We start from the raw sequence: 17,508 nt of genomic DNA, 5'->3' as shown, positions 1-17,508 counted from the left end.
CATATTGTCACATGACTGGCATGAAGAAGCAGATTGCCATCAAAGTCCAAAAATAAAAATACTTTTTATTTATTCATGCAGACCTTGTGATTTAGGATTACCTCAATCAAGCTTGATTGTTTGCTTTGCACGTATACATTTTTTTAAATATAATATAGTAATATTTGCATCAGGCAAAATTATGGCATATTTTGATGATTATCGGCAGAATATTGTGAATTGCCATCATTTTGTCCGGGATAATCGACTCATAAATCGCCCCGTACCTTTTTCTTCTTCTTCTTTCGGTCTATGCCTGTACGGACATTATGTAATTATAGTAAATCTAATAATCCAAAATGTAATAAATGATGAATGCATAGTGGTGAGGCCCCACAATGCAACAATTAACAATTAATGAAGGATTCAACAGCAGAATCCAATAACGGGAACGTGCACCTGTAATCCGGTCCAGACCGGACTAACTCTAATGTGCTGCTTGTGTTGTTGTTGTTGTTGTTTGATATTTAGAGTTTTGCAGCCTAAATATGCACTTTTGTGCCCCAATGAAAGTTGCACATCCAAAGAAATACTTAAAAAGAGACGATTCTACACAAATGTACCAAATTGGTGCTTGAAGAAGTATTTATATTTTTTACCAATATTTTTTTAGCAAAAAAAAAACCTAGTTGTATGTCTCGTTACACATGATATTCAGGTACAGTGTACAAGAGAGAAAGAACAACAAACATCACATGGTGGAAAACAAAAGAGGGGGAATAAGCATACTAATAATGAAAAGAGGGGATAAATAAATGCAAATAATGATTTAAATAAAATAAATAATTTAAATAAGATGAAGAATCAATAATTGTCCACTCCTGAATGTAGTATTGTATGCACTATATATGCTTTCCAGAGAGGATTGTGTATGTGTGTGTGTGTAGAGAGAGTTAGCTAGAGCAGTTCTACCAGAGGGCCAAGCAACACATAATTATCACCTCATTGTAATAATAATGGTGCGACAGGACTCCATCGTTACTAAATATATGCTTCTGGAGCCTTAATGAATATGTGACTTGTTTCATTTGATAGATGTCCCATACTTTTTGGATCCATATATCGTATGTTGGGGGATCTGGTTTTAACCATCTGATGGTTATACCCTTCAATGCTGCTGTTAGAAGTATGTTGAGGAGGTATTTGTTGGCCCTCCCGTCCAGGCCTTCAGGTGTCACTCCCAATATTGCTACTGTGGGGTCTAGTTGGATGTCTTGTTGGAATTTCTCTCTGAGGGCATCAAAGACTTCCCTCCAGTATACATTTAACTTGGGGCACAGCCAGAATATTTGTGTGTGATTGGCAGCGCTTCCGCAATTCCGCCAACATAAGTTGGAATGTGTTGGGCCCATTTTGGCTGAAAATTGCTTTTTAAAATGCATAATAATCATCACACACACATGTTTACACTCTCAGACGAACGATAATGAAAAGTAATTTAGCTGCAGTTTTTTTCCAAAGGAGCTCTTGTTGCTGTGTGTCCTTGTATGAACCGTGTCACTGCATCCAGATGTTTGGAGAGAAGGGAGGAGGAGGAGGTTGGCAGTTTGTCCCCACCTGGAGGGAGCAATCCACCGGTTTCCGCACCATGGCCTCGGATTTGGAGGCGCTAACTCTCATCCCTGCCGCTTCACACTCGGCTGCAAAACGGCTACCTTAGCGATCTCTGCCATGTTGACCCCAAAATGTCTCCCATAGCTGAGCCTGGATGTCTGTGTGAATGTTAGCTACTCCTGATGGGCAGGTGGCACCCCAGCCCCTGGCTGCTTATGAAGCCGCACGCTACTCATTCACTGACAGTAGATGGCAGCAGAAGACTGGATCAGAAGCAGGTCCACACGGACCACTGAGGCGCAGCCTTCAGTACAAGTGTTCGGCAAGTACGGATTGCTGGTTTCCAAATGGACCAGGTGTGAAAGCAGTCAGATCACACAGTGATCAAGAATGCACCACGACATCAAAAAGGTCAGCAAAATACAGTTTCAATTGTTGTCTCAACGTGACAGTTTATTCACTGTTTACTTTCATATAAAAATAGTACACAAAGCAGGTATGTTCATTCAAGTATTTTACAACATTTAAAAAAGGTTAGAAAAACCCACTTCACTACATTGTTCAAGACGAACGAATCGAAGCTCTCAACACACGTCTTCTACGTTTTGACTGTGGACGCAACATATTGTGGGATGTTTCAGCTCCAGTTGAAAGCAAGTGCATGTGGTCCACAGACCCGAACTAAAATATATAATATATGCAGGTTAAAGTACAATACAACGCTGTGAAATGTGAAAGTGAAGTTTTCTCTGGAGACGGAGCCTCATGCTACAGGAGAGTGACACAGTGGGCAGCAGTTGTATTTGCAGATCTCCTGCGCCAGAGCGCAGTGTTTACACACACTGCACATCCAGAACTGGTACTCCTGGATCGGTTGGCCCGTCACAATGCAGGTGGGTAATTTACCTTCCGCCCTGAAAAAAAGAGGGACAAACAGAATTAGTAAGGCCAGAGAGAACCTCAGTGAAAGGGTTCAAAGGAAGGCAAGGTTGTTTTTTTAGAGAATGGACGGTTTTCTGGGTCATATTTAATTTTTTTTTAAATGTCCCAGTCACTATTCAGGATTCACTTTTAGAGAGTGACAGTTAAAAACCACAATTCTGCTTCTTCCGCCTGCAGGAGCTGGTTCTGTAATCTACTAAAACCACCATTTGGGCTTTTTCACACCCAACAGAATCTTTGTTTTTTGTGTGTTCAAAGCTTTCTCACCACGGCCGACACCAAACATCTTGATCCATGCATTGTGCCGGAAAAAAAAAGAAAAAAAAAAGTTTTGCACCACTATACAAGCCCACACTCAACTCTGTATTCCAAGTCATCCTGCAAGACTGGACTGAACGAGTCTAAACAGGTTGGCTTTATTATATGTGAATACAATTATTAATTATTCCTGTTTGGTCTGAGAAGGCCCTCATGGTGCTCCGATCGCTATCGGCTGATATTTGATCTTGTTTGATCGGTGGTCTCTATGAAGGCCGGTCTAAAGAGTCGACGAGATGACTTACTATTGTTCCAACATTATGACTTCTGAACAACATAGTCATGTCTATTTGCAGCCATACATCTTAGGGCGCTAGTCTCCCGTCAGTGTTGGGAGCCAGAGCCTCTGGAACAGTCCCTGACCATCTGAGGGCAGATGGGCCACTGTGAGTTTCTTCTGAAAGAAAAGTGCGTTTAAAAATGAAATGTATTATTACTATTACTACATGTGCCCTCACCCCTCTGCTCCGTCCAGCTCCATCGCATGGCTGTCCTTCGGGGTGTGCTTGGTGAAGATCTCCAGGGCCAAGTCCTCGTACAGCTGCCGCTGCTCCAGGTCCAGGCTCTCCAGGGCCTCCAGCTTGATGAAGGCCTGCGAGCACGTGCCGAAGGCCCTGTTGGCTGCGGCGCAGACGGCGAGCAGAGAGTAGATCTCCACCGCCGGGATGATGTCCTCATACTCACGCAGGTGAAGGGCTGTAATAATGGAGAGACCGTGAAGAGTTAGGCCTCTACGCTGTCTGCTGTAGAGAGACAACTTGGGCAATACTTAAATGTATGTTTGTCTAACTAACAGTCTCAACTCTTCTCTGTGTCTTTGAGTCAGTGTGGAAGATGTCGCGCCATAATGACATCATCCGGTGACGTGTCCCGTGTGCTTTGGTACCTGTGCGCGTGGCGTTCTCCATGTAGCCTTCGTACAGCTGCCTCTGGGCCAGCAGGAAGAAGTGATACGCCTCCGCTCCTCGCCAGGCGTGGTCCACGATAGAGTCGTCTGAAGAGGTTGCATCTTCCTCAAGCAGCCCGGCGAGCGCCGATGTCGCCTAATTACAGTACAGGTATATTTCAAAGCTTTTGTTCAAGAGGAATAGATTCATAGTATATATATATATATATATATATATATATATATATATATATATATATATCTGTAATCAAGTACGAGTTGTGATATCGTACCTCAGACTTCTTCCCTTTGGCTTTGCTCTGCTGTGACGTCTTCATCTGCTCGTGGTAATTTTCAACAAGCCGTGCTGCCAGCACATAGAGCTTCTTCACCCGCAGTGGTCGGGTCCCTTTCTCCGCCTCCTCATCCGCTATCTGTAACAGAAGACACTTCAGTCCGTGCCCACAAACAAGCTACTCCGGCAGATCTTTATCTGCATATCAGAACAGAATATGTATATGACAGAATCATCTTTCTCTCAGTTATCAAATTTACCTTTTTGCCATAAAATAAGAATTGTTCCTGCCATGAGAAGATTCAAGGTGAGATTCATTGTTAATCAAATTGTTAACCCTTAAAATGCTGCTCTAAGGGGGCGGATGGAATACCCAGTTGGCTCTAAGAGAGTCAGATCTCCATCTGAACGTGGAAGTCCCAGAAAACACTTTTCATGAATATGAAAACACAAGCCGACCTTGAACATGAGTTTGGCTGCATCAAGAAAGTAGTGGGCCTTCCGATACAGCTCCACCGCCTCCAGGGTTTTGTTCTTTTCCAGAAGATGCGACGCATATTTGGAGAGAAGAGATTTGATCTCCTTCATGTTGTGGGTCCTGGCGAGTTCCACTGCTTTGTTCCACTGAGAGAGAGAAAAGACAACATTCATCCACAATTACCACATCATTGCTTTTGCCTGTGGCTTTTTAAATATGGCATTTGTCATATGAATCTAAATTATTAATCATAAAAGTCAACACTATAAATGCAACACATAGTTGAATTCAGATTTAAGTGAAAGAACGGACTAAATATGTCTCCCAGTAGATGGAAATGGGTCATAGTCATATAATTACAGTAATCCTGTCAACTAAAGCATCTTAAATTATGCATGTAGGGAAAGTTATTTCCTTTGTCCCAAACCATCTGGAGCCAGATGTTGAAATTGACATTGGAAGAGCAGAGTAGGAGAGCAGCGTTCACACTGGATGGCTAAATATCACTCAGGAGGAGGCCGGCGGTGGGAGGACAGCAGGTGCCACAGTGACTCGTGTGTTGGCTCAGGAACTCTGGCGCCACAGCTTCTCTGTCCGTCTCTCACCTGGTTCAGATGGACGCAGGTGTCAACGGCCGCTTTGGGCTGGTTGCACTTAAGGTAGGCGTTCACGGCTTGCTCACACATGCCCACATAGGCAAACATTTGTCCGATATCCTGAAAGCACAGAGATGGAGACGATAAGAGTTTCTTTGTTTTAAGGATTCAGAGTCGTTGATGTCTGAAGCTTCCACACAAAGCCCAAAGAGGAAGATCAAAGACGTCGGAAACATTTGGCTCACCGGTAAAAGTTGATGATTCTCTGGAAGCGTAGCGGTCAGCTTTTCAAGGCCGTGATAGTCCTCTAACATGTAGTAGCATTCCGCCAGCCTCTCCTGGTTACAACCCTGAAGATAGTACTGCACTGCATTCACCCTGAGATATAGAAAGGATAGATAAACCTATAGCGGAGCAAAGTTTCCTTTGGTCTTTAATCACAGGTTTACATTTCAAACGCACTGAAAGAGTGATTGGTCGAGGTATTGGTCGCTAATTCCTAGAGTCAATACGAGCTGTGAGGAGGTCCCATCATAGTGATGGAGGACAAAACCCAGAGTCCTCCATCTGTGCAAGAATGCATCCTAAAGTTTACCTTGAAGCTAACATGAGGCTTCAGCATTTGCTGCTAGCCAAGTCACATAGGTATCTTATAAAGTTATAGTCTTCTTAGTACAAATTACGTGTTCTTCTTCCTTGGTTTGGCTATCTCAGACTGCTGAAGCCTCACATTGTTGGCTTTGAAGAGAGCGGAGAAGGATAATAATAATAATTTGATTTTATATAGCGCTTTTCTGAATCCTCAAAGACGCTTTACATAGGAACCATTCACCCACTGATGAGAGGAGCTACCATGCAAGGTGCCACATCAGGACTATCTCACATTCATACACCGTAGGCGCAACTACGGGAGCAATTTAGGGTTAAGTGTCTTGCTCAAGGAAACTATCTGAATATGGGGGACACTTTTTTGAAATACGTTTCTTTTGGCCGTATGGCCTTGATTTGGGGAAGAGGGGGTAACAGAAGGGAAGACATGCAAAGGGCCGTGGGCCGAATTCAAACCCTGACCTCTGTAATAAGGACTTCCCCTTGGTACAAAGGGCACCAGCTCGACCAGGTGAACTACTTCAATATATTGATATTATCTTTTATAATAGAAAGGGTCAATTCCATTTCAATACCACTTCTGCCTGTCAGCAAAGTAATCTCCGATAGCGTTGTTCGCCTGCTCCAGCAGAGTGTCGTCACAGTCCCCAGAGCCAGTTTTGAGCAGCTGGAGCACCCTGAACCAGTCTCCCAGCTTGATCCTAAGGCTGATGGCGAGGTCCCTGCAAGAAATAGATCTCATCAGGCCCGAGAGAACTGGTGGCGTCATGTAACGCTGACATTTAAAATGTAAAAGCAAAGCATCATCAAATCTGGCCAAATGTACCTGCGGTCCATATCCAGGTACATCCGCTCAGCTTCCTCAAACCTGCTGAAGTAAGCCGCCACCTCCGCCTGCTTCATGGGCTCGCTCTGCAGGTTGCCCAGCCGCTTCACGAACTCGATGCCCTGGTAGTCTTTGCAACGGACGAAGGCCTGTTCGGCCGTCTTCAGGTCCAGTTTCTGGAGGGCCGCCTCAGCCAGAAGACGCCTGGTGGTTCATAATGGAGAGAGAGAGGGTTGGCTACTATCACCAATAGGGCTGCATGGTACGGTATGTTTGCATAGATCATTTTACCCATTCTAATAAGATTTATTTAGCCATTAGACTGTTGGAAGTCAAGCCGTGACAAAGACGTTTTACCAAATCATTGTCTGTAATCGATCAGTCCGTGTCAACCTCGTGATTCTACTTTAAAAAAAAAATGGAGTACAAAGGTTGTCCTCAAGTCACAGACTGGAAATGACTCCTGGAAACTTTTTGGATGTTGCCAGATTTTGAGGGATGCTGTAAGAAGTGACACGCTAGCCAGAGAACACACATAAGCTGCAGCGATCACACTGCTGCTTCAAAAGACTTAGCATGAATCTCTCACGCTCAGCAGCATTCCTCCCAAACCGGCAGAGAGTACACGCTCCGAGGAAACACGGTCGGGACAGCAGCTACTGATTGGACGTGGCAACAAAGTTCAAACGTCTCTTGAATTTAGGAATCGTTTTTTTGAGAATTGGTTTTGCTGGAGCATTACTGTGTCCCGCGTTTACTTTGATTAAATCACCTGGAGACCTCACACACACACACACACACACAGCACAGGGGTTCATTAACACTCTGTTCTGCCTTTTTATGCGAGAGACATCAGATTACGAAAATTTATTAATCCTATGCGTCAAAGCCTCCAGTCCAACTTTTTTTCTTCTTCTGGAAATGAATCTGATTGATGAGATTAAAGCTGTCTCACCAAACTCCTCATCCATTTTGTCATCATCATTGAACTAACTATAAAAAAATAGAGTAAAGATGGAAATGTTGCATTTACCAGAGTCTTGGGTGAGGATTGTCTTCGATGAACTGCGAGGCATCTTCAATCCCCACTTTTTCAATCAATGCACGACTGTCTCTCAGGGAGCGGATTTCAAAGTTGATGAGGTTGTCTTTGTTCGGCCTCTCTGGATCCTGTGGAGCGAGATCCCACGATTGAGTGTTTAATTAAATCAACAAAAAATCTTCCTATTTTTCAGATTCTTTGTTCACCATAAAGGTATGACAGAAAAAACAAAAGTTGTCATTTTGTGCGGGAAGTATTAAGAGTAAAAAGAGTTTAAAAGTGTCTTGATACGAGCATAAATGGTTATGTTTCAGATTGCAACATGATTGTGTTGGGACTTTGGCCGTCATGCCATTTTTCTTTCCCAAAAGGTATACCTTCATGATTTCATCAAGCAGGACAGATTTGATTTCCAGGTCTTCAAAGTTGCAAATGTAGCCAGAAGTTTGGATGGGTTCCTGTCTCAAAGAGAACAAAATACAATCCATGATGGCAACAGTTGCTCGATGTTTATAAGACAACGTCACACAAACACCCGCGCGCTAACCTCTGGGTCCAGGTTCCTGAAAACATACATCCTGGTCTTCTCCATCATGGCAAACAGGTCCGGATTGTCATGCGCCCACTTCATGTCCCAAACATCCTTGCGCTCAAACTTGGACGGATCTCCTGCAGACGCCTGGTCACGGACGTCCAGGTCCAACAACGTCAGCACGCCCGCAATGTCGATTATGGCCAGACGGCTAGATAGAAAACATAATTACAATTACAATGTATACATATATATATACATACACACACAGCAACAAGTTTAATCTGCATAACACCAATCAACGCTTGCCTGGAGTTGCAGTTCAAGGACAGATAGAAGGCTCTGTTGTTCAAAGTGTATTTCTGGAGGAGAACCACATTTGGGAGGCTGTATCTATGGATAGAACCAGTCTCGCAGCCCTGTAAGCACACATGCACCCAAACGCTCAATGTTTCACTTTCACTGCATGATCCAACACGTTAGAATTCAAACAGAGATGTACATACCACCATCAGGGTTTTATCTGTTGCTGTAATACAACAAATGGAATCTTGAGTTGCCTGAAAGGAAACGGAAACGTGATGAGTCATACAATTTATCTGGAGCAAAACAAATTAAAAAATCGAACCGCCGATCCTCTGATTGAAGGACGACCCTGCTCACCACTGAGCCGCAGTCGATAGTGAAGGCTTGAGAAACTAAGTAAACTGAACCCAGCAACTGAGACAAAAAAAGGCTTCAGGGGGAGCGATCACATTTAAACGTATGTATGAGTTTCACAGTATACTGTTAAACAAAAATGGCTCTGTAGTGTCTGTAGAGTTAATTTCAGATTTTGTGCTTCAACCTGGATGTTACAGAAACCTGTGCGACCTGAGAGGTGAAAGGTCTCTTACTGTGAAGGCGTTTTCAAAATCTGGACTGCTGTCGCTGGCCGCAGATGGATTGCTGTCAATATGATAGACCCTAGAGAGGCAGGAAGTGAGAACAAATGAGAAAGAGCAAGACAGACCAACAGTTGCTCTTTCCACTGAGGCGACCTGCTGTCCAGGTGCTAGGAGAGCCCTGGCAGAACATTAGGTCACGCCCAGCCTGTCTGGGACCTCGGTGGCCTTTGATTCAGATGAATGGATCCTTTTCATGGTGCTGTCAGTAAATACAAACACCCTGCACTGAAACAGTGAGCCGGTAAACCCAAGGTTTCATCCACCGATGCACAGAATAGAGCTTTGTGGTTAACTTTCCATGATCTGCTTGATGTGTACTGCAAGTTTTGACGTGGCCGTTCCATTTAGTTCAGATGCAGCTCCATTGTACTGTGAATGTTAGGGCGATGTCTGACAGAATCCTCACCTCTCTCTTCCCTCCTTCTTCGTTCTGGTCACTTGGTTGATCTCCAGGGCAGTTAATTTCTTTGCCACTCTGTACTGCCACAAGTAGAAGGCCTGTTTGGATGCGGCGATCACGTGTGTCTTGGTCATGGTGACAAACAGCGGATCTGACAAGTAGACAAGTGACAGACGTAGTTAGGAAGAAGTAGAGTGTGTATGAAATCAGTCATTTGGGAGCAAGTAAATTGTATTTTTTATGTCTTTTGGTGGATCTTGTGTGTGCCCAGCTTCTGGCATCACATTGCAGATGCTTAGCAATGTCACCCACTCAGAGGACTTTAAAGTTTTTAGTTTGCTTTCGTTACGCCATACACAAATAGTAATTAGGTATTCACATTGTATTTGGGTGGTGTAAAGTTGCATAAAACACAATCGATTATCTTGCAATAAACTAAACCAAACTACACTGAAAGAAATCGAGCAATTACAGTTTGTAAATTGGTCTTTTCTGTAACTTTAAACAAGGAAAAGCCACCACGAGGCAACAAGCAGAAGGAGACGCCTCCAAAAAGGCCCACACAGGAGGCAATCTGAAACCCATTCAGTCCCTCTAAGCCTTTCTAATATGCAGACTTTGAACCGTCTTGGCCACAGGCCCGAGCTCAGAAAACATTCGGACTCGTCCAGCAGAGACAGAACGCTGAATATTTGTGAGATATGAAGACGCTCAGCGCGAACAGTCTGCTAGCCACAGGATGCTGTGGGCCCATGAAGGATGGGACTGTGGGCAGCAGGTGGCAGAACGCCATCCACCGCTTCACTATACACAGGGTGCGATGTCTCGCGTTGGCTTGGAGAAATCCATTAGGACTTTGATCAGCCCACTGTTGTGCCACAAGAAGATTACTAGCAAGTCCTCCTCTGTGTGCAAGCTTGATGGCACATGGCTTGTTTCTGTGTTTCTTTACTGCATGAACTCACCAATGTCAATGTATTTTGAGTCCAGTGGAGTCCCGATGGAGTTGCACAGAATCAGGACATACTGAAAAACAGACAGTAGTGTAAAGTTATTCTACGGGTCAATTGGTGATTCCTTGTCAAAACAAATCGTCGTCATTTTGAGTGTGTGGTTTTAAATTGTACATTACCCTTGCATGACTCACAGACTCTAACTCAGCATCCTCCTGTGTAGCAATGAATAATAAAACATTAAAAAAAACAGAAGGCAGGACAGCAGAGAAACGTTTATGATCCTTACTATTGCAGCTCTGTATCTTCTTCATTGTGTGTAAACATGTTAATACATCAGGATAAGCTGGTCTGAGTCATAAGCACGTAGTCCTGCTGCTTTGCTCTCACTGTTGCCATGTCAGGCCATGTGAAGCGGAGGTGCCGGTACCTGAGGCTGCGTGTCATCTGCTTTGCTGGCGAGGATGCAGAAGTCCCCTGAGGTGGTGATGGACATCAAGCTCTTGACGTATTTGACAAACTTCTCGTTGTTTTTGGTGTCCCAGAATACCACGCAGTACTCTTGGCGCTCTGGCTTCGTGTAGGCATACACCACTGTGCTGCAACAGTAGCCCCACTGTGAGGAGAAAGGAGCAGGTGAGATCCCCCTTATGTGTGGGGCTTCAGAACTCTTTAGTCAGAATGTAATTAAATGGGAGTGAAGTGCAGTTGTTATTTCCCCTCAAATTGTAAGTTTTACTGTTTTTACATTGAAAATCAAGCAGTGAAGTTATTTCGGTGTCACTGCTTTTTGAACATTTGGAAGCATGATGTGAAACTATTAATAGCAACCCGTACCCTTTGCAACTGGCCAGAGCTTTAACCGTACTAATGCCAGATGGAGTATTTTATTTGTAGGTTTCTCTGTCTACGACTGTCTTCGAGAACGCCCCGAACTTGAATTAACAGCAAGCCACAAGTGTCGCCATTTACCTTGTAGTCTGGTCTTATGTTGGCAAAGTAGATGTAGGAGTCCACGGCCAGGCCAATACGCAGCCCTCCTCCCTCCCAGCCAATTCCTGTCATCTGCTTCCCAGGCACTTTGAGAGTTCTCAGGTGCTGTGAATACAAGAAAAGCATTTTCATATCCCCACTGGGGATCTTAGGGGGCTTGGGTATGCAAGGGAGGATTCTCAATCAATATCAATGACAGTGGTGAGATTTCTGGCTTCACCGTTACTTCAGAGGTAGCCTTTTATATCTACAGTGGCTTGCAAAAGTATTCATATCCCTTGGACGTTTCCACATTTTGTCACATTACACGCCACAAACATGAATATATTTTATTGGATTTTTATGTGAAAGACCAACACAAAGTGTCACACAATTGTGAAGTACAAAGAAAATTATACATGATTTTAATATTTTTTCACAAATAAAAAACTGAAAAGTGCAGTGTGCAAAATGATTCAGCCCCCTTTTCTCTGAGTGCAACCAATTGCCTTCAGAAGTTGCCTGATGACTGCTGAATGATTGAATGTTGAACAATGACTAAATAGAGTCCACCTGTGTGTAATCTAATCCCAGTACGAATACAGCTGTTCTGTGACGGCCTCAGAGGTTTGTTTAGAGAATATTGGGGAGCAAACAGGACCATGAAGTCCAAGGAACACACCAGACAGGTCAGAGATAAAGTTGTGGAGAAGTTTAAAGCAGGGTTAGGCTATAAAAAGATTTCCCAAGCTTTGAACATGTCACGGAGTACTGTTCAATCCATTATCCGGAAATGGAAAGAGTACGGCACAACTGCAAACCGACCAAGACACGGCCGTCCACCTAAACTTACGGGCCGAACAAGGAGAGCACTGACAGGAGATGCAGCCAAGAGGCCCATGTGACTCTGGACCAACTGCAGAGATCCACAGCTCAGGTGGGGGAATCTGTCCACAGGACAACTATTGGGCGTGCACTCCACAAATCTGGCCTTTATGGAAGAGTGGCAAGAAGAAAGCCATTGTTGAAAGAAAACCATAAGAAGTCCCGTTTGCAGTTTGCCAGAAACCATGTGGGGGACACAGCAAACATGTGGAAGAAGGTGCTCTGGTCAGATGAGACCACAATGTAACTGTTTGGCCTAAATGCAAAACGTTATGTGTGGCGGAAACCTAACACTGCACATCACCCTGAACACACCATCCCCACTGTCAAACATGGTGGTGGTAGCATGATGCTCTGGGGTGCTTCTCTTCAGCAGGGACAGGGAAGTTGGTCAGAGTTGATGGGTCGATGGATGGAGCCAAACACAGGGCAGTCTTGGAAGAAAACCTGTTGGAGTCTGCAAAAGACTTGAGACTGGGGCGGAGGTTCACCTTCCAGCAGGACAACGACCCTAAACACAAAGCCAGGGCTACAATGGAATGGTTTAAAACAAAACATATTCATGTGTTAGACTGGTCCAGTCAAAGTCCAGACCTAAATCCCATCGAGAATCTGTGGCAAGATCTGAAAACCGCCGTTCACAAACGCTCTCCATCTAATCTGACTGACCTTGAGCTGTTTTGCAAAGAAGAATGGGCAAAAAAAATGTGCAAAGCTGGTAGAGACATACCCCAAAAGACTTGCAGCTGTAATTGCAGCAAAAGGCGGTTCCACAAAGTATTGACTCAGGGGGGCTGAATAATTTTGCAAAAAAAAAAAACATGTATCATTTTCTTTGTACTTCACAATTGTGTGACACTCTGTGTTGGTCTTTCACATAAAATTCCAATAAAATATATTTATGTTTGTGGCGTGTAATGTGGAAACGTTCAAGGGGTATGAATACTTTTGCAAGCCACTGTATGTACGAAGTGGGTCATCTTCACAGTGTCCACCATTTTTCTACAGTAGCCCAGAATGGACAAACCAAACACTGGCTCTAAATAGGGCCATTTGCATTTTTTGCGTCGGCCACCATAGTTCTCCAACACGCTTGACGCATGGGAGAAGGTTCAGTTGGCTGAATGCTGCCAAATCCTACACACTGGCCCTTTAAATTAAATCAAAAAAGTGAAACAAAGCGGAATAGACTTTGTACTCATCATCAACTAAGTCTATTCCATGTACATTCTTCCCTTTGGTCCCACATATGATACTGACAGGAACACTGCATGGTTGTGTACTGCTTACGCCTCATCTTCTTTTTGCACAAAACTCTGTGTCAGGTAACAAAATCGTCCCCCTCACCTCTCCAAAAGGCGTGTAGAACTGCACGACATTGAACTCTTTCTCCAGATGCGAGGCTTTGACGGAACCCGCTACCGCCAGAACACTGCCGCAATGATTCCACTGGATACTGACCACACTCATCAGACTGTCGATACACACTGGTTCTGAAGAAAAAGGGCAGCAGCAAAGCTCATTATCATCGATAAACATGTCATGGAAGTGTAAGCTGGAGAATACACTGCAGTCTCTGAAGGGTCCCTCCCTTACTTTCATCGTTCTCGTAGCGCATGACCTGGCATCTCCCATTGTCAAAACAGATGGCAAGACACGGGCAGTCCGGTTCCACATAACCCCCGGTTCCTGCATACCAGTGGATACCCGCGATACTGATAGCTCCGGTCGCATTGGCGAGATAGCTGATGGTCATTTTGATCTGAAACGCAACATCAAATTATTATTTTGTATTGTTTTCATGTCATTAATTGGCAAACGAATGAACCAATCGTCAACTCAGCGTTGATGGCAAATGTAGTCGATTGAAGCAATAATTGTAATAATAGTAATCAGAATAATCTCCACCTCTGGGTAGCCATGTTCTAAGGGGCTTTACAAACATTTTCAATAACAAGATAATATAACATAGCACCAGGTTAATGATTTGTCAACAATAATCCATCTGATAATGTATAATAGATTCTTCCTAAACCTTCTAGGTACACATGGGTACATACTAAAAGGACATTTATATTGTACTTGATCATATGCACTCACTATGAAGTTTCCCTGATTGTCATAGATGTGTACTTCCCCGTTGGCCATGCCGAAGAGGAGGATCTTGCTGTCTGGCGACCACGCCACATGAGCAAGCTGATTTCCCTTTAGCTCCTTCCCCCAAATCCGGTTTCCTGCAACAACAAAAAAAGGGCGTTAATCCTACTGTGCATGTTCATACTAAGTATGTGAATAATCTTGTTGATAACACTGTAAATGTTTGTGATTTTTTTTACCATCTACAGATCCAACAATGACCGCTCCGTCTTCATACACAATGCAGATCTTCTGACCGTCAGCGTTCCAACTCATGCTCCTCACCACCGACTTGTTCCGGTTGTTGATCATCTCCTCGTACCACGCACCTTCGGAAAGGGAGGGAGACAGAGAGCTTTAAAAGCCAAATTCACTACCAAGACAACTTGCATTTTGGATTTGACGGCAGTAAACACCTTTGTAGAGCATCCATACGATGATGAGTCCATTCTGGTCACTGGTTGTCAGCTTTTCATACTGTTCGTTCCACGTAACCACTTGTACTGCGCCTGCAAGTTTGGTAAGATAGTGTAAGATACTTTTCATGTGGCACTGCACCACCTAAATATGGACGCTTCTCGCTACTGACATCGCGTAATGATTTGGAAACAGCTGAATATAACTTACCACTGTGTCCATCGAGAGTCTGGTTCATTGAGAGATTACTGGGTGCAGCAAGACCTTTAATTTTGGCATCATCTGTTAAGAAAGAAGAAAAAGTGATTGGGTTGAGAACTATCAGAGAGGGGATTGTTAAGAAACAATTTGAAAGACCAGCACTTGCCTCTAGCATTGGAGCAGAAGTGTGTAGGTAAAACCAGCACAGAGTTTTCATTGTTTCATTCCCTTCACTGTTGGCGGGTTTTCTCTGTTTGTTTAGCATCATAATAACATAATACCAGTGGGTCTGACCAACAGACGGAGTGAACAAGGTGGTACCATTTCTACTTACAGTGACTGGACACTGAGGCACCAGAACAGAGCCAAAAAAAGCTTACGCAAGTTTCAGACCATTTCTTATACGCTGAAAGAGCGTGTTTCAAAAACACTCAAATCTCAATCATATGGGTATGACATAATGGCTTTGACTGTGACAAGTAAACTTTAGCACACATATAAATGTATTGAACATTATTCATCACAGCCAAAATAAATATATATATATATATATATATATATATATATATATATATATATATATATATATATATATATATATATATATTATTTATTTTTGTTGCTGATTTTTTGTATTATATTCTAGAGCAAAATAACTGCAATAAATAAATACATGTCGATGTTTATATTTATTTATTTGCTATATATCGGGCCCAGCCAATCAACAGTGGACTTTTCATGCAGTTCACTTGCCTGTATTTATCAAGTATTGTTATTATCATCGTTATTATAATTATATTATCAAGTCTGACCAAACTTTGAAACTAGAAATGGATTTCATCCAATGCAAACATTGACAATACGCTACACCTTTGCATTGTGTATTGCATGTGTTTAGCATTTTGTGGACTTCCTATATGGTTCAGATGTACATCTCAGGCCCGCGGTAGCTAAAGAAAAAGCAGAAGTAAAGCAGAAGTGCAAGGACTGCAGGCTGTGAGCTCATCCTGACCTCACCTGTCTGGGTTTCGAGCTTGAGCACCCTGAGGAGACCGTCGTCTCCTCCGCAGGCAATGAAGCCTTGGTCTTTGTTCCAGGAGACGCATTTGAGATGGATGTTGTTGGGGATAGCGATCTATAAAACACGGGAAGTTGAAGACACGTCGTCAACCAACGCGTTTTGTGTGAAAAGACGTCTCAATAGTTGAGTTAACGTTAGGGGGCAGCAGCGGAGACTCACCTTCTTGCTGAGGTAGATAAACATGGCGGTACTGCTAACAGACCTCTGCGTACTGCCTAGTTATACTAGTTAAGGTAGAATGACACTTACCAGACGTTAACTAGCAAACTAGACAGTTAAATGAGCTAACTCTTCCGACCTATCTATGCTATGCTACATCCATCAGCCCTCTGGTGGATGTGACGTTAGCTTTGCCAGCACAGTTAACGTTCACATACCAAGTACCAAAGACAGGAGCGCTGCATTTAGCCTCTACGGCTTCCGTCTAAAGTGAAAAACGTCTGCAAATGTATGAGGGGGGAAAAGTTCAAATTCGACGTCTCATGGCTCGTGTTGGAGGACTCCAGTACTCAGAGGTTGTAGCTTCCCTCCGTCGTCTCCCGTAGTAACCGTAAACCGGAAGTGGGGTATTTCTGGTAATTGTAGTTTTTCATGTTCAATTTCTGGTGACGGGCATTCTTTTGCAGGGCTGTACAGTGGTTCTAGTTGAATGGATGCATGGCACAAGCTTAATAAACAAGCAATTCAATACATAAGGAAGAATGGAAAATTCTATATTTTTAAAGTCTGTCTTGTGAAAGTAAAGTCACTCTCAAGGAGGCTTTATTTGTCCTGAGATGCTAAAAGTCATCATGATTTTAAAAGTGCCTTAGTAACTAAACTACGGAAGCGCATTGCATTCACTGGATGAAAAAAAAGACCCCTTTTCTCGTAATTACGACATCCTGATCTCGTAATTACGAGATCTTTTCTCGTAATTACGACATCCTGATCTCGTAATTACGAGATCTTTTCTCGTTATTACGACATCCTGATCTCGTAATTACGACATCCTGATCTCGTAATTACGACATCCTGACCTGATTACGAAAGGTGCCATACTGGCCACTGTATGGCATGTAAGTTATGTGTACAGGCGTCTTCTTAGACGGTTCCGTTGCCTTAGCTACTCCTTGGAAAGTCGGTTAGCTTAAGCTCTGACACAGACAAAAAACGTAACAATCTAAAACAATATTTTCTCAAAAAATGAACTTGAACAGGTGCAAACCTTGTGCCCATATCAGCGAGGTGCTAAACTAATACATCCGTAACCTTTTTATCACTGTTTTCCGTTGTTATGGCAACGTTTCCTTTCTGCCCGTTTCTTACTAACAACTTCCGTTTTTTGTACCTTCAAAATAAGAGCGCAACCGGAAATGCACCGACTGCAGTAATAAAACGGACTAAAATAAAGGACAAA

The 17,508-nt window shown here is 43.4% G+C and overlaps 1 protein-coding gene across 3 annotated transcripts; it reads right to left on the bottom strand.

The window, feature by feature from the left end:
• Positions 1-2,091: 2,091 nt before the first annotated feature.
• wdr35 (WD repeat domain 35) lies at positions 2,092-16,292 on the bottom strand (the record flags this gene model as incomplete). Of its 3 annotated transcripts, XM_079229856.1 has the most annotated exons (28): positions 2,092-2,507; positions 3,312-3,549; positions 3,740-3,896; positions 4,033-4,173; positions 4,494-4,658; positions 5,118-5,228; positions 5,354-5,486; positions 6,293-6,439; positions 6,544-6,747; positions 7,577-7,713; positions 7,963-8,043; positions 8,133-8,328; positions 8,427-8,536; positions 8,624-8,677; positions 9,014-9,083; positions 9,471-9,615; positions 10,430-10,490; positions 10,597-10,632; positions 10,848-11,033; positions 11,390-11,515; positions 13,622-13,767; positions 13,871-14,036; positions 14,375-14,508; positions 14,611-14,739; positions 14,827-14,919; positions 15,038-15,109; positions 16,046-16,163; positions 16,269-16,292. In XM_079229856.1, 28 exons carry the CDS (start codon positions 16,290-16,292, stop codon positions 2,357-2,359), a joined length of 3,531 nt encoding a protein of 1,176 aa, XP_079085982.1. In that variant the 3' UTR covers positions 2,092-2,356. The 3 variants fall into 3 exon arrangements, with proteins under 3 accessions (XP_079085982.1, XP_079085981.1, XP_079085983.1); XM_079229855.1 differs by lacking the exon at positions 10,597-10,632 and having other exon boundaries at positions 10,430-10,520; XM_079229857.1 differs by lacking the exon at positions 10,597-10,632.
• Between the last annotated feature and the right edge of the window lie 1,216 nt (positions 16,293-17,508).

The sequence above is a fragment of the Taurulus bubalis genome (assembly GCF_910589615.1).
Source record: "Taurulus bubalis genome assembly, chromosome: 1".
Taxonomy (NCBI): domain Eukaryota; kingdom Metazoa; phylum Chordata; class Actinopteri; order Perciformes; family Cottidae; genus Taurulus; species Taurulus bubalis.
Note: the sequence above shows the minus strand (reverse complement) of the source record. Positions and strands in the feature narration are given on the sequence as shown.